At 37.8% G+C, this 26,454-nt stretch overlaps 2 protein-coding genes across 7 annotated transcripts in view; one reads left to right on the top strand and one right to left on the bottom strand.

Moving 5' to 3' along the window:
• Positions 1 to 11,798, bottom strand: part of LOC111161822 — a 36,455-nt gene extending 24,657 nt beyond the window's left edge. Inside the window, exons 1-2 of one of the 3 annotated variants that reach the window (XM_022525823.1) lie at positions 11,758 to 11,798; positions 11,280 to 11,384 (exon numbers count right to left, since the gene is read on the bottom strand). In XM_022525823.1, coding sequence (XP_022381531.1) covers positions 11,280 to 11,376 — 97 coding nt within the window. In that variant the 5' untranslated portion in view covers positions 11,377 to 11,384; positions 11,758 to 11,798. Of the gene's footprint in view, positions 1 to 5,825; positions 6,868 to 11,279; positions 11,396 to 11,757 lie in introns of those variants that run through there. The other 2 variants (XM_022525814.1, XM_022525833.1) reach the window with 2 other exon arrangements.
• A 68-nt stretch (positions 11,799 to 11,866) lies between these two features.
• Positions 11,867 to 26,454, top strand: part of LOC111161802 (signal recognition particle 54) — a 41,950-nt gene continuing 27,362 nt past the window's right edge. Inside the window, exons 1-3 of one of the 4 annotated variants that reach the window (XM_022525793.1) lie at positions 11,867 to 12,082; positions 21,800 to 21,910; positions 25,993 to 26,084. In XM_022525793.1, the coding sequence (XP_022381501.1) occupies positions 21,833 to 21,910; positions 25,993 to 26,084 (170 nt within the window). In that variant the 5' untranslated portion in view covers positions 11,867 to 12,082; positions 21,800 to 21,832. Of the gene's footprint in view, positions 12,083 to 16,946; positions 17,028 to 21,799; positions 21,911 to 25,992; positions 26,085 to 26,454 lie in introns of those variants that run through there. The other 3 variants (XM_022525775.1, XM_022525783.1, XM_022525801.1) reach the window with 3 other exon arrangements.

Here is a 26,454-nt window from a genome sequence, read left to right on the forward strand (position 1 = left end):
GAAAAGAGCAGCAAAACATTTTTGCCCTAATATTGGCTGTGCAGGTCAAAAAAGCATGCTATGATAGGATATTAATGAAGTGTATAAAACTGGAATTCGTGTAACATTTTATTTATTGTTATTAAATTCCTTAAAACATTATTTCTAAAGGCTGTGCAATATTCTACCATTGTATATTTAATTAACCATTTGCTGCTCCTAATACACATTTAGATATACTAATAATCGTGAAAAATTAAGATACTACATCTGACATTTTGGCGTCCATCATCTCTTCGCATTTCTGATCATTTCCTTACCATCAATGCTCAGAAGTAGAAGTACTTAAACATTTTTTAAAGACTCTTGCTACATATTGTCAAATTTCTTCCCTGAAAGAGTATACCCACTTACTTTAAGAGAAAAGAATACGGGTCTCATTAAACCCTGGCAGCACTAAATGTTACCATAAAAAAACAAACTCTGTTGCTTTAATTTGCATTTCTTTAATTACTGGTGAGGCTGACATCTTTTAACATTGTAATAGCTATTTCAGAATGTGTGGTAACAGTATTATGCTTGGAAAAAGATTAAAGAAAGGTGTTAATCAGTGGCCTGACAGTAAAGTTTTCAAATTACACATGTAGGTGGGAAGGGAGCAGAAGAAGAAAAACTTCTCTAAAGGGCAAAATTTATTCTTTCAAAATTTCCTGGTTATTTTTAAAGATATATGAGGAAGCAGCAATCACCGAACCTGAGAGCCTATGAATCAAACCTTACTTTTTTATATCTAGTCAAGTATCAAGTCCTACCCCTTGTGCTTGTAAATCCTACTTCCTCTTTATTCCCACTTCAACCACCTCATAACCACAGTCTGGATCTCACACTTGGATACCATACCATGACAAACTCATAACTAGCTCCTTGATATTGGTTTTCCCCAACTATAAAATACCTTGTACATCTATTTTAAACTAATCCCACTGAAACCTCTCTTTTTTTTTCCAAGATTTTTTTTTTTTCAAGTAATCTCCACACCAACATGGGGCTCGAACTTACAACCCGGAGATCAAGAGTCACATGTGCCACCAATTGAACCAGCCAGGCATCTTAAACCTCACTTTCGTGTCACTTGTTTCCCTTACAAGTTTTGGACATTTTTCTACTGTTCAACCTAGCAAATCTCACTTTAGATATTTAAGGGCCTTTATATCAGCAGAGCCTACCCATCCTATTTTCTATTCTCATCACCCCCTGGCATAATTTCTCCTCAAGACAGGCAAATCCTCCCAGTTGTTTTCCATAGCCCTTCCTGTTCATACTGTTCCTTTCAACTGCATGATCTTGCCCTTTGCATTAAGGGCCTGTCCAAGTTATTTGTCTCCGTGAGGTTTTTTTTTTTTTTTTTTTTTTCTCCATGAGGTTTTATGCTCCATTTCTAGCTTTAACTCACCCATATCCTTAACTTTAATGACTTACAGTGCATAATTAGGGTTATATATTACCTATTATTCATTCATATCATATATTATTCTTGAAGTCCCTATTCAAATTTTCAAAATTTATTGAGGGGACTTCTGGTCCCAGACAAGATGGCAACTTTCCTCCCTTTCCTCTGTTCCTTCCCTCTACCTACAACTAAATACACTGGAAATATTCAACAGGCAATTATGAAGACTCTGAAAGCTAGAAAGAAAAGGTAAACTGTCTAGGAGTCTTAGGACTTAAGAAAGGTCACAGTAGGGAGTTGCCTGGGTTTTCTTTTTATCTTCCAAGTAGCTTAGACTGGACACCAAAGAGACCTGCATCCCAGAACCACTAACAGGCACAGGGGGAAGAAAAAAGAACTAAGAAAAGCTTGCTGTCTCTTGCCAAAGCCTGGTAAAGGGGGAAGAACAATGGGAGACCTACTGAGGAACCCTAAGTCCCACTCCACACCTGGGGCAGTAGCAGACTATCCAGTCTCCAGGCCCTCTACCCAGGGGCATAAATAGATCCAGTCTGGCATCTACTAGCCATCTGCCCAGTGGTGGAGAATAAAACAGGCTCTGAATTGCTTGTTCCCCCACCCCCACTAGCGGAAGGCAGCTCATTGAGACAGGGTAGCCCAGTCTTTCCCCATGCAGGTGACACTAGCATAGATTCAACAAGAATTGCTGCAGTGTCAAAGAACAAAGCAGAGCTGAAGAGCACTCAAGGACATTGAAAACTAAATTGCTATCAGGCCAAGAACCAGTAAGTTAAAACTAAGCAAGGCAACTGCCTATTAAGATAAAAAATCTGAATAAGAACAAGAGCATAAGACAAGATGGCAACTTGGGATATCGCAGATATTCCAAAATATCAGGGATACAATCAAAATTATCCTAGTATAATGAAAAATCAGTTATCATACAAAGAAGAGGAAAAATAATCATTTGTTTCATAATCTGAATCTGACATTCTTTGGATGATATGTCCAATATCCAAGTGAACCAGAATTTGATTATCAGAGGATTTTAAGCAACCATCACAAAAATGCTTCAACAAGCAATTATGAATTTTAACAAGTTTAAAAAAAATAGAAAATCTCAGCAAAGAAATGGAAGTTAAAGAATGAAATGCAAATTATAAAACTGAAATACACAATAATCAAAATTTAAAAAACCTGCTGGATGGGCTTAATAGTAGAGATGACAGAGGACAGAACAACTGAACTTGAGGACAGACATAAAATTTACTCCATCTGACCAACAGAGAGAAAACAGACTGAATTAAAGAATAGAGCCTCAGAGATCTGTGGGTCAACAACAAAAGATCTAATAGTAGTATCAGAGTTGCAGAAGTGGGAGAAAGAGTGTGGGTCTGAAAAGCATTTGAAGAAATATAGCTAAAACCCCCCCAAATTTGGTTTTTAAGAAACTGAGAAACTCCAAATAGGATAGACCCAAAGAAATCCACACAAGGACATATCATAATTAAACTTCTAAAAATAAAAGACAAAGAACAAACCTCAAAATCAGAGAAATGATTCACTCTCTGTAGGCAGATACCCATTTGAATGACAGTGAACTAGTCATCTGAAACCATAGGAACCAGAAGGAGGTACATTTTTCAAGTGCTGGGAAAAAAAAGGTCTGTACGCTGTGGATTTTATATCTTATGAAATTCCTTCAGAGATGAAGGGGAAATAAAGACATCCTCAGATGAGGAAAAACTGAATTTGTTGCCAGTAGATCTACCCTTAAAGAATGGCTATAGAAGTTCTACAACAGAAAAGAAATAGCAGAAGAAGGTTTGGAACTTCAGAAAGGAAAAAAACAGGATGGGTAAAAATAGAGTAAGTACAAGAGACTATCTTTCTTGTCATTAATTTCTTAAAACATATTTGATGGTTTAATCAAAATTTATGAAATCATCTGATATAACTATCTAATATAAAACAATTGTACTTAAAAAGTGGGGGATGGTAAAGGGAACTAAATGGAAGTAAGATTTCAATACCCCACTCAAGTGATAAAACACTTGTACCAGTAGATGATGATGGGTTACATATATATTTAACTACAAAAAAGAGTGATCACAAAGAAAACTATACAAAGAGATATACTCAGAAAAACAAATACAGAATTCTAAAACTGTCCTAGTAACTTATAGAAAGGCAAGCAGAGATAAATAGGTTAAGAAAAAGAAAGAACAAGCAGAAAACAAACAGAAGCCACACTTAAGATCTAATATAGCAATAATTACTTTAAATGTATATGCTCTAAATACATCAATTAAAAGACAGAGATTGGCAAAGTAGATTTAAAAATACAACCCAACTATATATTGTCAATAGAAACTCACTTCAAACATAACATTATAGGAAGAATGAATTTTTATAAACTGATAGGAAAAATATATTGTGCCCACATTAGTTAAAAAATGGGAGTGGCTATATTAATATGTGATAACTAGACTTTAAAACAAAGAAAATTATTAGGTACAAAGAGGAACACTACATAATTATTAAAGGATCAATCCACCAAAAAGACATAGTTATCCTGAATGTGAATATACTAAGCAAGAGCTTCAAATAAATAAAACAAAAACTGTTCTGAAGGGAGAAAGAGGCAAATCCACAATTAAACTTCACTGCCCCACTTCACTGCCCCACTCTCAGCAACTGAAAGACTAAAAGGCAGAAAATCAGAAAGGAACAGAACCGAAAAATATAACTGACTAACAAGATCTAACAGATATTTATAAAACACTGCATTGAACAGAGTAGAATACACAGCTTTTTTCCAAGTACCTATCGAACTTTCACCAAGATAAACCATATCCTGGGTCATAAAACAAATACAGAAAAATTTAAATGAACTGAAGTCATGCAGAGTGTCTTTTCTGACCATAAATGGAATTAAACTGGAAGTCGGTTACAGGCGAATCTCCAAACACTTGGAAGTTAAAGAAGGTACTTTTAAACAATAGTTACAGTAATCAAGACAGCGTGGTATTGGTCAGGGAGAGAGACATAAATCAACAGAATAGAGGGCTCAGAAATGGATCCACACAAAAATGCCCAACTGATTATGATAGCCTTCTCAACAAATGGTGCTAGAGGAAATGGACATCTATAGGGGAAAAAATGAAGTTCAACCTAAACTCCACACCTTACACAAAAATTAACTTGGACCAAAGAATTATATGCAAAAGACAAAAGCACAGTTCTTTTAGGAAAAAGACAATGATAACATAGAACTTGACACTAATATAGTGTTGTATAATTTTTGAGGAGAAAAAAATGGAGGGGCGCCTGGGTGGCTCAGTGGGTTAAGCCGCTGCCTTCGGCTCAGGTCATGATCTCAGAGTCCTGGGATCGAGCCCCGCATCCGGCTCTCTGCTCAGCAGGGAGCCTGCTTCCCTCTCTCTCTCTGACTGCCTCTCTGTCTACTTGTGATCTCTCTGTCAAATAAATAAATAAATAATCTTAAAAAAAAATGGAGAAAATCTTTGGGATCTAGAGCTAAACAGAGTTTTTAAAGTTGATGCCAAAAAAGGAAAAGTGGATACGTTGGACCTCATCAATATTAAAAAATTTTTGCTTTTAAAAACTTTGTTAAGGGGATGAACAAATTACAGACTGGGAGAAAATATCTGCAAACCACACATATGACAAAGGGCTTATATCTAAAATACATAAAGAACTCTCAAAGTGACAGTATACCAAAAATACAATTAAAAATGGGCAAGAGGGTAGCCTGGGTGGCTCAGCGGGTTAAAGTCTCTGCCTTCAGCTCAGTCATGATCCCAGGGTCCTGGGATGGAGCCCCGCAAAGGGCTCTCTGCTCAGCAAGGAGCCTGCATCCTCTTCTCTCTCTCTGCCTGCCTCTCTGCCTACTTGTGATCGCTGTCTGTCAAATAAATAAAACAAAAAATCTAAAAAACAAATGGGCAAGAGATATGAACAGATATTTCATCAAAGAGGATATTCAAATGGCAAATAAACACATGAACAATAATTGTTCAGCATCACTAGGGAAATGGAAATTAAAACCCAATGATATATCACTACACAAATTAACAGAATGGCTAAAATGAAAAAATACTGGTAAGACCAAATGCAAGTGAGGATGCAGAGAAACTGGATTACTCATATACTGTTTGTATAAATGCAAAATGCTACAGCCACTCTGGAAAACAGTTTGGCAGTTTCCATAAAACTAAAAATGCACTTACCGTATTACCCAGTAATTGCACTCTTGAATATTATCACAGAGATGAAAACTTACATTAACAGAAAAATCTACACATGTTCAAGCAATGTTATTTGTAAGAAAGACTTGACTAGACTAGGCATTTCAGATAGCTACTTTACTCACATGTTCTAGTGCCTGGACTTGGATGGTAAGAACAGTTATACCCTGGTTGGGCATCTTGCTCTCCATAGGAAAGCTGGGAATTCCTGACAATTTGATGATCTCAAGGTAGTCAGACTGCACACATGATGGTTAGCTTCTCTCAGACCAAGAATGTCAAGAGACAGAAAGTAGAAGTTGCCAGTTTCTTAAGTCCTGGATCTGAAACTGACATGGTGTCACTTCTGTCATATTCTATTGGTCAGAGCTGTCACAAAGCCCATCCAGACTCAAAGGTAGAGAATACAGATCAGACCTCTCATGGAATGAGGGTTAAAGAACTTTCAGCCATTAAAAAAAACAAAAACAAAAACAAAAACAGCTTTATAGAAACAGAATTCATACATGATAAACTGTACATATTTAAAGCATATAATTATACAAATTTGATGTATGTATACAGACATGAAACTATCACTTAACAATCAAGATGGTGGACATATCTGAGACCCCCAAATGTTTCTTCTTGACCATTTATAATCCTTCTCTTCTAACCCCTCCACTCATTCAGCCGCCAGAGACCTATTTTTTTGTCACTACAGGTTAGTCTGCACTTTCAAATTTTAAATAAATGAAATTATATAGTATACAGTCTTTTTTAGTGTGGTTTCCTTCACTTAGTATAATTTATACATGCTATTGTACAAATGTCTTCCTATTTATTTGCCAAGTAGCATCCCCTTATAAAAATATGCTACAATATGTTTATCCATTCACCAGTTCCTAATTGAAATGCCTCCCACCTCCTCTTTTTCTTGCCATATCATACTAGCCAGAAGCTGTATTATGATGATAGTAGTGAGGAGTACACATTCTTGTTTCTGATCTTAGGGGAAAGAACTCAAGTCTTTCACTGTTAGGTATGAGATTAGCTGCAGATTTTTCACAGATGCCCTTTATCAGGTTGAGAATGTTCCCTTCTAGTCTGATGAGAGTTATTATCAGGAAGAGATGTTGGATGTTGTCAAATGCTTTTCCTGGTCTATTGAGATAACAACATAGTTTTTCTTTTTACTTAATATGGTGAGTTATATTGATTTTATAATGTTGCACAATACATTCTTGGGATAAACTCACTTGTTTGTGATGTATTTTTTTTTCATATATCATGTCCATTCTTAATATACAACAATATATTAAGGTATAAAAGTACTTTAAAGAAAAGTATAATTCTTTTTATTTAATAGAAAAATTTTTAAGAGATACCAATTAAAAAAAAGAGGTACCAATTTGCTCAGTATACCTTTTTAGTTTTTGAAGAAACAATCTATTTCTGTTACCACATGTAATTGATAACTTTCATAGATTCATATGGTTTCAATAAAGCCTGGAATATCTTTGTTATATTGATACTTCCTCAGTGGTAATGCAATATGGAACTGGGGCAGTATGCTGTCTGACAAACGTAATTAGAAACGGGTTGGATTTTTAGATTTGCAGGAATTTCAAAGAACTTCTAACAGCTCTGTAGCTGTGCTCACAAACATGTCCAATTCTGGTCAGTGAAGATATACTTAAAATACAGGATACAGTAAAGCTTCTAAAAGCTTCTGGTCAACTACTATTATCTTCTTTAAGCATTAATTTTAATTTTTGATGATTTTATTAATCTTCTTCTTCTTCTTCTTCTTTTTTTTTTAAGATTTTATTTATTTATCAGAGAGAGAGAGGGAGAGAAAGCGAGCACAGGCAGACAGAATGGCAGGCAAAGGCAGAGGGAGAAGCAGGCTCCCTGCCAAGCAAGGAGCCCGATGTGGGACTCGATCCCAGGATGCTGGGATCATGACCTGAGCCGAAGGCAGCTGCTTAACCAACTGAGCCACCCAGGCGTCCCTTATTAATCTTCTTAAAGCAAACCCTAATTTTCTATCCTTTGCAACTTGATTCTTAATAGGCATTCGTATGGGCTGTGGGCTTGACTTTCTCATTTGTATTTGCATATCCAAGAAAAATTCAGAGGCTTCAGAAAAGCACTGTTAACAGCTGTTCCAATGTATTTTTAAAAAAAAAAATTTTAAAGATTTTATTTATTTATTTGACAGAAAGAGAGATCACAAGTAGGCAGAGAGGCAGGCAGAGAGAGAGGGGGAAGCAGGCTCCCCGCTGAGCAGAGAGCCCGATGCGGGACTTGATCCCGGGACCCCGAGACCATGACCTAAGCCAAAGGCAGTAGCTTAACCCAATGAGCCACCCAGGCCCCCCCCTTTTTTTTTAAAAGATTTTATTTATTTATTTGACAGAGATCACAAGCAGGCAGAGAGGCAGGCAGAGAGAGAGAGAGGAAGAAACGGGCTCCCTGCTGAGCAGAGAGCCCGATGCGGGGCTCGATCCCAGGACCCTGGAATCATGACCTGAGCCGAAGGCAGAGGCTTTAACCCACTGAGCCACCCAGGCACCCCCCAGGCGCCCTTTTTAAATAATTTTTGAGTAGGCTCCACGCCCAGGGTAGAGCTGAAAGCAGAGCATGAACCCATGACCCTGAGATCAAGACCTCGAGCTGAGATCAAAAGTCAGTGGCTTAACCAACTGAGCCACCCAGATATCCCCCAGTGTATTTTTTTATATGCTTATTGGGGATCCCACTTGCAATTCTGGCTCTTAGATCCCTTCACTTAATGGATTGCAGTCACTCTCCTATACTTTGAAATCTAGATCAAGAGCCCACTTTGCATACATACAGGAAATAGAAGAAAACAGATGCTGTGCCACAAGATAAGAATCAATCAGCTGAGATCCTGCTGTATTTTACTCTTTTTTGGTGGGGTGTGGGTGGGTATCTTTGTGTGCTTTGCCCCTCAGACTTGATTCATCCTTCCTATATTAGTGTTGTTTCCTAGATCTTTGGCCTATGCTGCACCCAAGGTAAAATGTAGGCTCCTATCTTTATTTCTTCTAAATCTTCAGTTTATCAGGCATTGACATGTACTTGGCTCTGCCCTGGTGCAAGCTTCTGGTTCTACCAGCCTGATCCTAAAAGATGCCAGGTCTTGGTGAGATAATCCCACTACTCCCTCAGATATCAAGAATATTATTCTTTCTTTTGTGTATCTAAAATTATTGTGATTTTACCTGTAATGTTTTTTAATTTCAATAAACTATGAAACTCAAAACCAAAGTCATACTCAGTGTCTACTATTGTCTCTTGCTATTCCATTAAATGGTAGAAAATTTTAAAGAGAATTATAATTGCTGAAGGTCTAAGAATATGTCAGAAAAGTGAGATATTATGCAAGTGACTTAATGCTAGAGATAGAAGATAATTTCTTTTCCTAGAAAAAGGACACTGATTAGGAAAATAGTAAGAATCTTTTGTGCCCTATTTAGAGCCACTTCATAAAACGGTATACTTAGTTTCAGCCTGAGAAGATGAGAAAGTTCTGGAGATAGATGATGGTGATCTGAACAATGTAAAAGTATTAATGCCACTGAAATGTGTACTTAAAAATAGCTTATGCTGTGAAATGTGTAAACCTGGCGATTCACAGACCTGTACCCCTGGGGATAAAAATATATTATATGTTTAAAAAATAATAATAAAATTTAAATTAAAAAAAAATAGCTTAAGATGGTAAATGTGACGTTATACATTTTTTACCACTGAAACAGTATACTAGTAAGTTGTCTTTTAAGATATATGTTAAAACACTCCGTTTTAAGTGATACCCTCATTTCTTAAAATATTCACGTTAATAAATATTCTCAGAAACTCAGGTTGTTTTCTAAATCATTTAACAAAATGCATGAGCTTCTCTGACTACAGGGTGTGCTGGAGAAAGGCACAGAAAGTGCTTTTTAAGAGTAAAAAGGTACTGTTTAGCCAGTGATACTGGGTCTTCTTTTTTCCAGAATTATCACCCAAAACATCCTTGCAAGTTCTCCTGATTTTGAAAAATGAAGTTCTCAAACGATGCCTCTAAAACTGGAGATTTAGATTACAAATGGTTCCATAAAACTGAAATCTTGAGGACAAGGATATTTTAGTTAATTGTGCAATTGCCAGAACCAGGCAGTAGGTGGCATTTTTGTAGGCACTCCGGGGTTTCTGGAGTTAAGTTTTTGTTCTGAGGAATGCAGAAAAAACCCTGGAAATTAGCACATTGTATAATTAATTGGGATATGATCGATAAGACTGGCAATAGAAGGTTTAATGAAAAGACAGGAGAGGGGCGCCTGGGTGGCTCAGTGTGTTAAGCCTCTGCCTTGGGCTCAGGTCATGCTCTCAGGGTCCTGGGATCTGGGCTCAGGTCATGGTCTCAGGGTCTTCAGATCAAGCCCGACATTGGGCTCTGTGCTCAGCAGGGAGCATGCTTCCCCTCTCTCTCTCTGCCTACTTGTGATCTCTCTCTGTCAAATAAATAAATAAAATCTTAAAAAAAAAAAAAAAAGACAGGAGACTCAGCAATTCCTCCCTTGAATCTTGCTATGTGTGTACGTATGAAGTTACCTGTCTGGTTTTCTCTACTTTTCCAGGCTAAACTTCACTACCAGTTGTCCAAGTTAATTTCAGTTTGGCATCTTATCTAAAACAATTTCTCCAAATATGCAATAATAATAATACCCAACCTACTGATTGACTCTAAAATCACAAAGAAAGAGCGTTCTAGGAAGAAGTCAAGTTTGGAAGTCATTAGCACAGAGGAATATTTCAAGTCATGGGTCTGGATGTAAATAAACATAGGATTCAACGCTGAGAGGTACAGAGGCATAGCCTAGGTTGGCACAGCTCCCAAACAAGGAATATCCCATTTTCGTGTGCTTCACCAGGCCTCACATTGCCAAAACAGATCTAATCATTCTTCAATAAGTCTACCTAATCGCCTCATTTCCTCGATTCTAACTTGCGCCTTTTATTACTGTTAATTCTACTAACAGTTTAAAATCAGAGTCTTCTCCCTATCCCCACCCCCTTCTATCCTTTCCCTCACCCCCGAAAAACTGCTATCAAATTGACGGTCCGTTTTACAATTGAGAAAATAAGTGCACTAGCCAACAGGTAATTTCGCTTGCAGGGGTAAAAGCTTCCTGCTCCACAGCCCGAAACTTCTTTTGCAAAGTGCTTTTTCAGGTAGTTTCTTCACAGGTAGTCCCAAGTTTGTGGGAGTAATGGGGGGAGGGAGAAGGGGCAAAATCCCCCTCCCCTTCTTTCCCCTCTGAAAAGGCTTAGCTACAAAGAGCCTCTAGGGGCTTGTCTGAAGTCTACAGCGCAGTCAAAAACAAGCGAAAGCCAGGTGATCCTGCACCCAATCCCAAACTGGACTCTGAAGCTGCTAAGTTTTGCGAAGTGCCCCCATCAATCGAGCGGGGACCAGCACAGCGACCCCTAGGAGGCTTTCGGCCTCACCCAGTCTGAAGTCCCCAAGGTCAGCGCCCATAGCACATCCTTGCCCCAACCCCTTGCATCTGGCTCTGGTCGCTTACGGGTAGTTCGCATCCAATCGAGCAGCGCTGGGAGGTCTGCGGGAGTCACCGTACGCAGCAGCTGTAGGACTGCTCGCCTTGCGGAGCGGAATTCCATGCTGAAAGCTGAAAGCAGCCGAGGGGAAGGTTCGCATTGCGCACGCGCAGGCAGAAACGGGGTTTCCACGCCAGATCCGACGCAGCGGAACCCGCCTGAGCTGCGAAATCCCCAAGCCCCGCCCCTTTTTGGAGTTCTCACGTGCTCCCGGGGAGGACTCCCTGCTCTCTAATCGCCCCTCCAAGTCTCACCGCTCCCCTCTTAACTGGCCGTGCACAGCCTCGTCACTTTTTCTTAAAGCGACTTATCGAGGTCGAAATTCTTTCCTGGGATCGCATCCCCAGAGGGCGTTCTATCTTGCCACTTTGCTGTCGCAGAGATTAAGCGATAGAAAACGGAGTGTCAAAAAGCCAATCGAAGCAAAGAAACATCTCAATAAACCTTTTCAGTAGAAGTACGGAGAGAATGCGGCAGGTGCCCCGGAAGCGGAAGTGTATCCTTTTCATGAAAGGCTGGACTTCGGCGAGTGGTGACGTTTCCTCATTGGGCGGAAGGTTCGGTGGCAATCGTCGGTCTTCCAGCTGGTGGGAGTTGGCGTCGCGGTGCTGGGCGCCGGAGCCCCAGTTTGTATAGTTTGGGAAGTCGGGCTGTGGGGTCGCACCTGTCTGTCTGATCCTTGCTTTCCTTGGTTTCCTCCCACGGCGCGGGGGCCTCGTGAAAGAATCCCCGGCCCCTTTGGGCCACAGCGGTAGCGGTGCTTTTTGCGGTAAGTGTCTTGCTTTTTCCCGCCCCCGACCACGGACTGGCAGCTAGGGGCAGCGTCAGCTCTCCTTGGGGGCCAGAGACCCTGGAGGGAGTCGGCTTCCCTGGCCACCGGCTCTCATCACCGAGACTGAGGTGCACTGGCCCTTTTTCATCTCGTGTGCCCCATCAGAAGTTTTCTTAAAAGATGCACTGTGACCCTTTTAAGTAGTTTTCAGATTTACCTGAGCCAGATTAGGTGTAGGCAGTTACAGGCCTGACTCTACTTTGCTCTCCCGATCAAGAATTTAGATGTGGCTACTTCTCCGAAAACCTTTTGGCGTGTACCAGATTTTATTTTTCCGTGTCCGTTGTGCTTAACACGTTGTCCTGCATATAGTAGGCGTTTCATAAATGAATAAGGGACATCAGTTCAGTGCCAATGATGACTTCAGATACACTGATGGCTCTCTCTGCATTTGCCACTGTTGACCATTTCTTGAAACTCTTTCCCCAGTTGGCATTCTTGATGCTGTTCTCACCTAGTTCTTTCATATGCTTAATTCAACACACTATTTACTTATTCCTATCTATAAGAATACAGAAATGAATGATACAAACCCTGTCATTGAGAAGCTAACAGTACAGTGAGAGAGGCACATATATACACATTAAATAAGATGAGTAATGAGAAACTCTAGGAAGGTATAAAGAGCTATGAGAGCTCTGGGAACCCAGATGAGAGTACTCCTTGGAAGATTTGTGACCCTGAACAAGTTTCTATTCCAGTTCTATTCTATTCCAGCTTCAGTTTCCTCATCCATCTAATAAGTTTATTAGGGGGATAAAAGATTAGATGATCAGTTTCATGCAATGCCTGGTATATAGCAGTGTTAATGACGGAAGGGAGAGGAATTATTTCTCTCAAAACTCGTTCTCTTGGTGTTTTCATGTGGTCAGTTAATATTTTCTAATTTGATAAACACATCCTCAGGCCCTCTTTCAAACAGATTATTCCTCTAACTCCACCTAACTGGAAATTCTGGACTTACCACAGGAATTTAGGAAGATAAATGGTAGCTGCTGCTTCTTCTTCTTCTTCTTTTTTTTAATTGATTTTCTTCTGTATGCCTTTGGAGAGGGAAAGGGGTTAGTAAGGGCTTCTATCCCTTTTAATTATTCTTTTTGGTTGACTCCTTTTTGTTGGCTCTTCGCCATCCCAGGGTCTTTCAGAGGCTGTCCTTGAGACTTCCCATCTACATCCTTTGCTTCCATAGCATTATCTTTGTATGCTAACCATTTCCACACTTCTCTAATTTCTCTTTTGTTCTCTGTAACTTCAGTCTCATGAGTGATGTAGTTCTTTAGTTTCTGCAAATTCAGTAGGTCCCAAACCAAACTTATTACCTCAACTTTGCTTCCCCCCCCACCACTTTTTTCATTATTGTATATATGATACATAAGGGCTTTAACTCCTTGTTTGTACCTGAATTTTGTGATATTTGTATGTTCAATTTGAAAAACAATAATAAAACGAACCCCTATGTAGTCAGTATCCAACTTTAGTAGGACATTACAAAGTATTATAGGAGATGTACTCAAAATCCCAATTTAGTCGAACATGACAAGTACGACATTACAAAACCTTAAAACCTTTTGAACTTTTTGTCTGGTTACTCTTTAGGTTTCAAACCAGCTTCTTTTTTGTCTTCCCTTCATTGGTTGATGGTATCCCTTGCCATCTGGTTACTGTTTGAGACCTTGGAGTCACTTTTGCCTTTTGTTTCTCCTTCACTTCCCACAACTATATGGTCAGTAATTCCTGTAGCCTCTGCTTGGACTTGACTTGATCCATTCTGCTTTCTGCTTCCCTGGTTCAAGCCCCACATGCCTCCACCAGGCTTTTGGTTAGTGTGTCTTTAGTCTCCTTGTTCTCAAGTTTTTCTCCCTCCAGTGTACTTGCTATGTTGACTCTAATTTTTAAATTATGAAACAGATTTTTCTTTCCCTTGTTTCCTTTGAGGAGTATTATTTCATGCAGTGATTTTTAAGCCTGGCTGCACTTCAGTGTAACCAGTGAAATTTTTCAAAATACAGATGCCTTGTTTTGTCCTCCTAATTAAGAATTTAAATGAGGCCAGCCACTTCCCCCAAAACCTTTTGATGGTACTATCCTTGGAGATTATGATTGAGTATTTAATTTTCAGCAGATAGGTGTTACGTACATGTACCTGAAATAACAAAAATAGCATATACCTCTTATTCCTTCTCTTCCATGCTTTCAGCCTGTGATCTTTCCAATTTCAGGACAGACTATTGCCAAGGAATTCTTTTGACTTTGTTTTAATCTTGGTAACAGTTTACATAAAGATGCTTGTTATGATCGACCTGATAGCCAATAAAGTATCTTAAGTGATTCTCATTGTTTTTGGGTTATTACCTCTTGTTGCTAATTGAATTTTTGGTAAAAATTGAATTTTCTGCTATCAAACTATGAAATGTTGCATTCTTTTTTTAAAAAAAATATTAAAAGGAGTTTTAAAATTTGGAAACAGGTTATTTAAATGAAGAGAGAATTTTCTGGTACTTCTTGCATAGTTAAATATAACCTTCGGTGCAGAAGTAAAGCTGTTAAGTCAGTGGGTGGTATGATGTATAATTGATCTTTTGAATTCAAGAGAGAAGTCTTGTCTGTGTTAAATTGATGTAATTTGTTGATTTGGAGTTAGAACTTTTCTCAGGCTGGGACAATTCCTGGAACACATAGTATATATTGAATGAATGAATGAATGAATGAATGAATAACTAAATGAATTCAAGTGGCAATTCCATCTCAATCCTCAGTGTAATACCACTGTATTTCTCATAAGGAGCACTTTGAGAAATAATTTTCCCTTTGATTTTAAAAAACAATAGTCTTAGTCATTACCAAAAATTTGGCAATTACAAAATGATGTAAATAAAAAAATAAAGATTACTAATTGTTCATCATCCAGAAATGACAAATGTTATTATTTTCTAACAGTTTTACTGAAATAAAATTCACATGTCATACAGTTCACCTAAAGTGTACAATTTAGTAGTTTTTAGTGTATTTACAGAGTTGTGCAAGCATCACTGCAATCAATTTTAGAACATTTTTATCACTCTATGGAAAAACTCCATGCTGATTAACAGTCACTCCTCACTTTCCCCCAACTCTTGAGCCCTAAGTAACTTTCTGTCTCTATAGATTTACTCTTGGGCATTTCATATACATGGAATCATAGAGTATGTGGCTCTTTTGTCACTGGTTTCTTACAGCGTAATGTTTTCAGTATTCATGGTGTAACATGTATCAGTGCTTCATTCCTTTTTATTATCAGGAATTCCATTTTATGGATATTTGTGGATGTGTGTCTTACTTTCTCTTGGATGTACCTCAGAGTGGAATTGCTGGGTGATATACAGTAACTCTGTGTTTAACATTTTGAGGACTTGCCAAACTTTCCAAAGGGCTATATGCAATTTTACATTCCCACCAGCAGAGTATATGAGGGTTCTGATTTCTCCACAGCCTTAACACTTGTTATATCTTTTTGACTATAGCCATTTGTGTGTGTGTGAAGTAGTATCTGGTTGTGCCTTTGATCTGTATTTCCCGGGAGGCTAATGTTATTTTTTTATATTTGTTTATAGACAAAAATGGATTATACAGTATATGCAGTTTTGTATTCTGTCTTTGCATTTAAGCATGTTTTTAGCATTAGCATGCTTGTTTACAAAAGAATTTCCCTCGTTGCTGCTTCCTTTTTCACTCCCCAAACCTTAATTCTTATGAAAACTTGCCTAAATTATATGCATAGAAAACAAAGTCTATAGGAACATAAACCAAATTGGTTATCGGGGGACAAGAGGGTATAAGATTAGGGGAATTATAATTTCTATCTTCAGTATTTCTGTAATATTTGAATTTTTACACTGATTACATATCTTCCTGTAATCACAAACATAAATTATTATGAATTATTTCCTTGGAGGACTAAGATTCAGAATGAAAAAATACTCATACATTTAAAAGTCATAATTAACATTATATTATCATTCAAATAGAATAATTTTAGCAAATAAGATGCATATAGGCCACCTGGTTAGATAAATTTACTTCTGTGTTATCCTGGAATATGATACATATACTACACAGAATTTAAATATATATATATATTTATATATATACACATATAATATATATGGACTTAGTATTATAGTAAGGAAAGCAAATATTGGTTTGGACTTTTGCCTAGCTTTTGGAAAGGTACATAGTGTAGAATTGAATTTTCTAAAGGTATTTACTACTAATAATATATTTATTTAGTTTTTTAGTCTAATATTGATCCAATAAGTTAGTCACTGACTGGGGCTTAGAAGAACTTTTTTATAGGGATTTTCATTGTGATAGGATTTGAAATATCTAGTCATTGGGATCTGTTTATATGATCTCCAGGCAAGTTTCTGGCAGGAATATTTATAATTGTTTATGTAGAGGAAAGTGGCTGTTTGAACACTGTAGCTCCTGTTGAGTAATAGAATTATAGGTACGTGTAATTGGCACTAAAGATTCCTGGGGTGGTTTCTAGGTAATGGGACAGGAGCTTTAGTAAAGTTTAAGAAACGTTCCAGTTTACTTACACTTCAGGTAGTACGATAGGGAGATCCAGTTGGTAGCATTCAAGAAAGCCAGGAAGTTAATATACTAGGTGCTTGATGACAGTTTTATACTTATTGTGTCATTTAACCCTCACAACATCCCTTCAGGGTCACTACCTTGATAATGGTATTATCTCCATTTTGCAGGTGAGGAAAGTGAGGCTCAGAGAGATTAAGTAACTTACTCAAAGTAACACAGCCAGTATGTAGCAGAGCTGGGATTTGAATCCAAGTCTGTCAGACTCCAAAGCCCATGCTCTTTCCAGTACTTCACACTGCAGCAGGTAAGTATGATACTTGGCCTTGTGTTTGCCTTATCAGGGCACCCTAGACTTGGGCCTATTTCCATCACCTCACTAGCCAACTCCTCTTAGATTCCTGTTAGAACATGTGACTCGGACAAAGCTCGGTCCTTATACATCCTGATTGCAGTGGTCCTGATTGTCAGTTCTTTCTGGACATTGCAGTGATTCTTCCAGGAAGAGGAGTGTGCATTTTTGCTTTCAAAATATGATTTCCTGTCATTGTAATGTATCAACAAAATTTGTCCTGGAGTTTGCCAGCAGGGATATTCAACCCTGTTTTTGAAAGCATCATTCATACTATAGGACCTAGGATTGTGTAGCCAGGGGACTGTGGGAAGTCATTTTGCTTTTTTTTTTTTTTTTCTTTTTTTGTAGGGAACACCATTCTCTAATCTCTAACCTACTTACATCGTAAAATTGTTGTGAGGGTGGAATGAGATAATAGATGTTAAACTGTATAAAGTACTATACAGTAATTTACCCTTAAACTTTTCCAACAGCCCCATCGAAGTAGAGATTCCTCTTTTATGAAATTCTATTATACACTGATTTACTTCCGTAAACCTTTTTAGTTGAAAAAGAGAATTTTGAGAGAGTGTGCTTGAATTGTAAATTACTCCAATTTGAGATATAGGTATAGATATATTGAGAGACTAGTAACATGAAAAAGGATGTTCTATATTTTAGTATGCATATTAGATCAAGGTGAGGCTCATTTTTAAGAATCTTGTTAGAAGTTCCTTTTTTTTTTAGGGAAATTCTAAAAAGTTATACTAAGTAATGGCAAATGGATATTTGTAGTTGTACAATATCAATTACCTAGGTCATTGACTTTCTTTTGTAATTGTACAATATCAATTACCTAGGTCATTGACTTTCTTTTGATTTCATTGGTTTATATTGGTGGTCTTTTTTTTTCTAACTCTTCCATTTTTTTTTTTTTTAATATATATCGTATTATTTGTTTCAGGGGTACAGGTCTGTGATTGATCAGTCTTACACAATTCACAGCACTCACCACAACACATACCCTCCCCAGTGTCCATCACCCAATCACCCCATCCCCCTCACCTCACCCCCAGCAGCCCTCAGTTTGTTTCCTGTAGTTAAGAGTCTCTTATGGTTTGTCTCCCTCTCTGGTTTCATCTTGTTTCATTTCATCCTCTCTTCTCTTCTCTTATGATCCTCTGCCTTGTTTCTTAAATTCCACATATTGGTGAGATCATAGGATAATTATCTTTCTCTGATTGACTTATTTCACTTAGCAGAATACCCTTTAGTTCCATCCATATCATTACAGATGGCAAGATTCCAATTTTTAATGGCTGTGTAATACTCCATTGAATATATATACCCCATCTTTTTCCATTCATCTGTCAATGGATATCTGAGCTCTTTCCATAGTTTGGCTTTTGTGGGCATTACTGCTATAAACATTGGGGTGCAGGTGCCCTTTCATATCACTACATCTGTATCTTTGGGGTAAATACCCAGTAGTGCAATTGCTGGGTCGTAGGGTAGCTCTATTTTCAACTTTCTGAGGAACCTCCTTACTGTTTTCCAGAGTGGCTCTATGTTACTGGTCTTAAAAAAGATATTTGTAAGGCCTTTCATAACTTTTGTTCCCTATCTTGCTTTGTTCCTATAGTCTTAAATGCATTCATTCATAAAGTTCATTTTTAATAAGGGCTCAGTATATACTTCTGAGGAGACATAAAGCAGTGAGTTCATAGGAGGGAGCAAAAGAGGCAAAATTCCCTGCCCTCATGAAGCTTACATTTCAATTGGGGGATATTACAGGCCACAAACAAAATAAGTAAATCATATGTTATTTGATAATGAGACAATAGAAAAAAATAAAGGGAAGGGAGACTGTGCATTTAAACAAGTGATAGGGAAGGCCTTATTGAGAGAAACTGCATCTAGACAGCAATCTGAAGGTGATGAGGCAGGGAGCTGTCTTTCCCCTTGTCAGCCAGGGGGAGATCATGCCAACCAGTACAAAGGACCTGAGGTAGTAATGTGCAGGATCAACAGTAAGGAGATCAATGTGATTAAAATGGAGTGTGTGAATTTGGGAGTGCCTTACAGTCCATTTTGCATTTTGAGGACTTTACCTCTGCGTGAAATAGGAAGTCATTGAGGTTTTGAGGAGAATCCTAATACCAGAGTTTTCAGGAACACATCCTTGGAAATTGCACAGATAATACCCTATAAATAAAAGGTATTACTAGATATCATTATTCCTTTATGGAAATGTACGTTTTTATAAACAGGCAAATATATCAAAAAATGTGCTGCCAATAAGTACTTACATGAGGAAAAATGTATTAGAAAACTTCACAGAAGTATTTTTAGTTTAAAAGATCAATCAATGTAGGAAGATAGGCTTATTTTTAAGAGTTAACTAATAATAGCTTTTTAAAATGGAGGATGCTGTGTTTATGATGTGATCTCTAAAATAGTAAATTGTGGTGTCATAATGAGGATTATAGCACTCTGGGTAACACGGTGGCAAAGGAGATGAACTGAAACATCTGATTCTTATTTTTTACCTCAAGAATGTTTACTTAAGCAATAATAATTTAGTATAACGAGTATGGGATAAGAAATAAAAAGTGCTGGATCTTGTCTGTGAAGGAATTGGTCTTTCAGGTGAAGTAACCATGTAACTATAAACAATTTATGGTAAGCACATTTTTTTTCAATTCCATCAAGTTGTTAGTAATTTTTTAGGTTCTAAATTACCTAGTTTTGCCTGAGTGGAAGTGTAGTGTCTAATTTAGAGCTCAGCCTGGAACATCTCTTTGCCAATGATAGGTCCTTGAGTGCATTTCCTTTCCTCCTTCTTTTGACTCCCCTCCTCTTCTCTTACTCAATTTTGAATGAGTCAGCAATTTAGTCTTTCTATTTCTCTCATTTTTAATCTCCTGTATACTCTTTTTATAGAAATCTAGTCTTGATTATCTTGGTTGACTAGATTAGTTAACTCGGAAGAGTTACTAACATCATTGTTATTTGTTTTTTTTTTTAAGATTTTATTTATTTATTTGACAGATCACAAGGAGGCAGAGAGGCTGGCAGAGAGAGAGGGGGAAGCAGGCTCCCCGTTGAGCACAGAGCCTGATGTGGGGCTCGATCCCAGGACCCTGAGATCATGACCTGAGCCAAAGGCAGAGGCTTTAACCTACTGAGCTACCCAGGCGCCCCCTAACATCATTGTTTTGAACACTGAGCTTTTCTGCTGATTTTGCATCTACCAGATGTCTGATACTTCTTAACCTGGTTTCAGGCTCTTCACAACCTGTATTTCCTTTTAATTAGCTAACCACTGTCCTGACTAGAATATTTTATTTACTGCCTTCCAAATAATACATACTTAGTAATCTCTTAAGTCCACTCATAAGGCATATGTAAGGTATAGTATGTCCCATGCTTTTTCTATATCTCCGTTTCTGCTCATGCCTTATCATCTTCTTCCAATTCTTTTTTGTCTTCTTCTCTTATCCACGTCCTGCTTATATTTCAGGATCAGATTCATATTCAAACTTCTCTGTAAAGCTTGTTCTATCTACCTGAGCCTGTGTTTTCTTTCTTTGAATTTTTACAGAAATGGTCATTGGCAGTTGATCATAAAGTTTTATTGCAGCTTTGAACTAGTACTTTACCGGTATTAGTCAAGGGTCTCCACAGAAGCAGAACAATAGGATGTGTGTGTGTGTGTGTGTGTGTGTGTGTATAAAGAAATTTATTATAAGGAATTGGCTATGTGATCATGGAGGCTGACAAGTCCCAAGATCCTCCAGCTTGGCAAGTTGGAGACCCAGGAGAGAGCTGAGTGAGTGGTGTAGTTCATTTCGAAGGCTGGCAGGCTTGAGACCCAGGAAGAGCTGGTGTTTCATGTGAATCTGATGGAAACCGATATCCCAGTTTGAAGGCAGTCAGGCAAGAGGAATTCTCTTTATATTTATTTGCTGCACATTCCTGTGTCTTGTCTTGCCTGTTAGTAGATAAGCACCTTGAAGCCAGGGACTACCTGTCCTATTTGCTTGCTTACCACCCATGAGTCCTTGCATGGTATAAGGACTTAAATGTGGTAGGTGCAACTGTATACTTTCTAAAACCATGGCATTTTAGAGCTGGAAGGGCCTTTGAGGTTATCTTGTTTTAGAGTTGGGGAATCAAGAACAGCTTTAAAATAGGAAAGTCAGTAATATACCCCTTTCTTTGGGTGTTAGAAGAATAAGATGAGCTAATGTAATGTGTGTGAAAAGTGAAGTGTCTTATTAATTAAAACTTTTTTTTTTCCTTTGGCTTAGAGCATGAATCAATATAGTTTACAGAGTTCTTTAATGTGGTAAATTGGACAATATTTCTGGGTGGAGATTTCACCTTTTTTCTTCTCTTATTCATATTCACATGTATGTCCAAAATGTCCATCTTCACATAGATGTTTGCATTTGAGATTGTATCATTATTGCCTCAAAGCATTTTATCTGAATATTGAATTTGCTGATTTGTATAGGATATTCTAATTAGGTATTTAAACTCAAGTCATCATAATCAATGAGTAGCCTTAGCTTTTGGACATACGTATATTGAGGCTGCAGATTGAGGCTATAGAAGTTGAAGTTATAGTATCTAAACATTATAATAGTTTAATTTTAATTAAATACTCTTCAGAAGTCTTCCAATTATGAAAACTGGTATTGATTATTTTTCAAATGTTTTTATTTAATGTTTTTCCTTAGATTTTCTTGTAATCACATCTTAAAGCCTTCAAGATGGTACTAGCAGACCTTGGAAGAAAAATAACATCAGCATTACGCTCATTGAGCAATGCCACCATTATCAATGAAGAGGTATGTAAAATGTGTGAAATATATATGATTGCACATCATTACTAGCATCGGGACATGAATTATTATTAATCTTTACGTTTATATTTGTTTTGATGTAGATTTAATAACTGTAGATAAAAATTTAAAGTTGGATACACTATATGATGTTTTTTATTGAGTTGACTATCTTACTATTTTACTTTCTATAAAGAATTATAAAAAAAGTTGGGGCGCCTGGGTGGCTCAGTGGGTTAAGCCTCTGCCTTCGGGTCAGGTCATGATCTCAGGGTCCTGGGATCGAGTCCCGTGTTGGGCTCTCTGCTCAGCGGAGAGCCTGCTTCCTCCTCTATCTCTCTCTCTGCCTGCCTCTCTGCCTACTTGTGATCTCTCTCTGTCAAATAAATAAAATCTTAAAAAAAAAAAAAAAAAGAAAAAAAAAAAAGGAAACAGAAACCCCCCAAATCTTAACTAACATGTAAAAATGGCATACATTTTTTGTTTTGAAAATGGCTTAGAGGGTGCCTGGGTGGCTTAGTGGGTTAAGCCTCTGCTTTCGGCTCAGGTCATGATCTCAGGGTCCTGGGATCGAGCCCCGCATCGGGCTCTCTGCTCAGCAGGAAACCTGCTTCCCCCTCTCTCCCTCTGCCTGCCTCTCTGCCTACTTGTGATCTCTCTCTCTCAAATAAATAAATAAAATCTTAAAAAAAAGTAAAAAAGGCTTAGATCTGGAGACATAGACCCGAAACTTCAGCGTCCTGCTTCTTTCTTTCTTCTTGGGTAGGCATGTGCGCATCTCATCTTTTTCTACTTTTATTCAGCTTTCTCATAGAAGGCTGGTATTTTCACGTTGTCTACTTTGATTTTCTCTGAAATCCTCGTTCAGTTTTTTTGCTTTTGTTTGTTTTTGTTCTTTAGTTTTTGTAAGCTGACTCCTTATATGCTATCTGAAGTACTCTTCCTCCTGGCGCTCTTGTTTTCAGTTTTAAATATTTCTTTTTCAGGCAACCCTCTTGGGTCCCTTCCCTCCTCAGGAGCTTTGTACCATTGCTTTGCTACTGCTCATTAAACCTTTTACTGCCCACCAAAAAAAAAAAAAAAAATTACCCCCCCCATACCTTGTATCTTAATGATTTGTCAATTGAAGAAGATGAGAGTCCCCAAGTATACTTTATATTTTGTGGTACCAATGGGACAGTACTGAATTTGGTTTTAGAAGACCTCGTTAGCCACCTGCTTAGTAGCTTGTGATAGAAATCTGGGCAAGTTAGCTTCAGATTCCTTAATGTATAAAATGAGAAAACAGCATTTACCTTACAAGGTGCTTTTAAGGATCTAATTAAATAATAGATTAAAAAAGTATTTTCTAGGGGCACCTCGTGGCTCAGTCAGTTAAGCATCTGACCCTTGATTTCAGCTCAGGTAATGATGTTGGGTTTGTGAGACTGAGCCCCACCTTAGGCTCTGTGCTGGGCATGGGGCCTTGTTGGGAATCTCTCTCTCCCTCTGCCCCTCACTGTTCCTCTCTCTCCCTCTCTTTAAGGAAAAAAAAGTGCTTTCTAACTTGGAGGTTTGGAAAAAAAATTTTTTTTTGAACTAAAAAAAACTTTTATTCTAGTGTAGTTAATATACTGTGCTATATTAGTTTCAGGTATACAATACAGTCATTGACTAGTTCTGTACCTTACTCAGTGCTCACTGAAAAAAAAATCTAATGTAGAATTTGCTATCAATACCTTAATAAGTTAATGGTATTAAATAATTTTGGAACCATCTTTGAGTTCAGCTAGTCCAGCTCTCAGTTAACAGCAACAGGAAGTCAGTTCCACATCTTTATTTTCCAAAAAGCCAGGATTAGTATCTTTTTTCTAATTCGTCATCCAGGGTTTTTTCTAATATATTATTAAATGATAAATCATAATTTAAACCATTGTGCAGTCTTTGGCATTCAGAATAAATAAAACAGCAGCCTTCCAAACAGTTTTCCCTGTTGTGTAACCCTTATGCTGTTTAAGTTTCTAGTAGAGAAAAAAGAAACCAGGGAGAAGAGCTTGGTGGGAAGTATAGTAACAGCTGTTGCTTGTATTGGCAACTTCTCTGCTCTTAGTACTGTGCTGCTAGGGAATGAACAGAATCTCTCTAATGGAAGATCTCTCTAATGAAAGATCAGTTCCATTTTTATAAGACTCCATTAATAAGAGATGGATCTGATGAGCCTCTGTAGGATGTATGAAGTGAGTTGAGGTGGGAATTATTCAAGAAATATTCCAGGGTCCATTTTATTTTTTAAGATTTTATTTTTGAGGCACCTGGGTGGCTCGGTTAAGCATCTGCCTTCAACTCAGGTCATGATCCCGGGGTTCTGGGATCGAGCCCCATGTCATCGGGCTCCCTGCTTAGCCAAGAGTCTGCTTCTCCCTCTCCCTCTGCCCCTCTTCCTGCCTGTGGTTTCTCTCTCTTTCTCTCAAATAAATAAAATCTTAAAAAAAAAAAAAAAAAGCTATGCAGCCATCAAGAGAAATGAAATCTTGCCATTTGCAATGGCGTGGATGGAACTAGAGGGTATTATGCTAAGTGAAATAAGTCAATCAGAGAAAGACAATTATCATGTGATCTCTCTGATATGAGGAGTTTGAGAGGTAGGGTGGGGAGGTCTTGGGGGGTAGGGAGGGGAAAAAATGAAACAATATGGGATGGGGAGGGAGACAAACCATAAGAGACTCTTAATCTCGCAAAACAAACTGAGGGTTGCTGGTGGGTCAGTGGGGAGGGATAGGATGGCTGGGTTATGGACATTGGGGAGGGTATGTGCTATGGTGAGTGCTGTGAAATGTGTAAGCCTGATGATTCACAGACCTGTACCCCTGGGGCAAATAATACATTACATGTTAATAAAAAATTTTTTTTAAATCAAAAAATCAAAAGATTTTAGTTTTGAGTTAATCTCTACACCCATTGTGGGGCTCGAACTCATAACCCCGAGATCAGGAGTCACATGCTGTAACTGACTGAGTCAGCCGACGGTACCCCAGGGCCTGCGTTTTTGCGGACTTTTTGCTGGCGCCAGGGATATAGCAGTGACAAACAGACTAAAATCCCTGCCCTCATGGAGCACACAGGTTACTGTGTAAACCCTAATTTACCTAAGCAACAAAAACCTCATCTTTTTTTAAGACTTTATAGTTAAGACCTTTTAACCACAGCACCTTGTAACTCAGCAAATATGTAATGATAGTGAGTTATTAATGGAGGATAGTTTTCTTTTCAACTTTGTTCCTCTGCTGTGAGTGGACATAGTAAGACTGCTAGGTCAGACTGGGTCAGTTTCTTCTGTTGCATTTTCCTCTTACTAGTTCAGTTAAGCAGATATTGTGAATATAAAGTGCTGTGTATCAGCAACAGAAGGCATACATGGATTGCATAGTAACTTTCTTAGGCTTGCATATTGTCTTTACTATTGTTACTTTAATATAGGAATAAAATTGTGACAATACTTGGTTGAATAAAGCTAAATGGAATATCTTTTTAAAAAAATTAACATATAATACATTATGTGTTTCAGAGGTACAGGTCTGTGATTCATCAGTCTTACACAACACCCAGAGCTCAACCACAATGCATACCCTCCCCAGTGTCCATCACCCAGTCGCCCCATCCCCTCCCACTTGGCAACCCTCAGTTTGTTTCCTATCATTAAGAGTATCTTATGGTTTGTCTCCCTCTCTGGTTTCATCTTGTTTCATTTTTCCTTCTTCCCCATGATCCTCTGCCTTTTCTCTTAAATTCTGTGTTATCAGTGAGATCATGTGATAATTATCTTTCTCTGATTAACTTATTTCGCTTAGCGTAATACCCTGTAGTTCCATCCACATCATTGCAAATGGCAAGATTTCAACTAAATGGAATATCTTATTTTGACAAAATGATTAGACATTTGCTAAGATTACCTCTCTGAGGCTAATTGAGAACATTTTTTTTTTTCTCTAACAGTGTAGTATTGTTTTTATTAAGCTATGGTAGTATATGATGACCAATCAGCCGTTGTTTTTATGTGCTTGAAATGACACACTAGGAGTGCTAAATTTTAATGTATTTTTTATTTGCAGGTATTAAATGCTATGCTCAAAGAAGTATGTACAGCATTATTGGAAGCAGATGTTAATATTAAACTAGTGAAGCAACTAAGAGAAAATGTAAAGTAAGTTAAATTAATCAGGTAAAAACCAGGCAAACTAAATTTAGTTTACTGGGATGAAGAGCTAACTAGAAAAGTCTGCTATATCATGAAACATTTCTGCCGTTCAGCATTTGAAAAGAACAGAACTCATATGTTGCAAGACTGCTTTGATAGTGTGTTTCCATAATGATGTTTCAAAGAATAAACTACATGTGGCTTTCATTTAATTATGGATTTCTTTCCATTTTACTACTCCTTTATTTGGATGGATTCAATCTTATGCAATATAGTATTTTAATATAAAAGCCTTTTAACAATTCTTCATAGAAAAGTGGTGCCATTTTATCCTCTTCAGGCTTAAGATGACATTAATCAGCCTCCTTCATTGTTG

The sequence above is a fragment of the Enhydra lutris genome, unplaced genomic scaffold (assembly GCF_002288905.1).
Source record: "Enhydra lutris kenyoni isolate GAN:26980312 unplaced genomic scaffold, ASM228890v2 scaffoldscaffold4, whole genome shotgun sequence".
In the NCBI taxonomy this organism is placed as follows: Eukaryota; Metazoa; Chordata; class Mammalia; order Carnivora; family Mustelidae; genus Enhydra; species Enhydra lutris.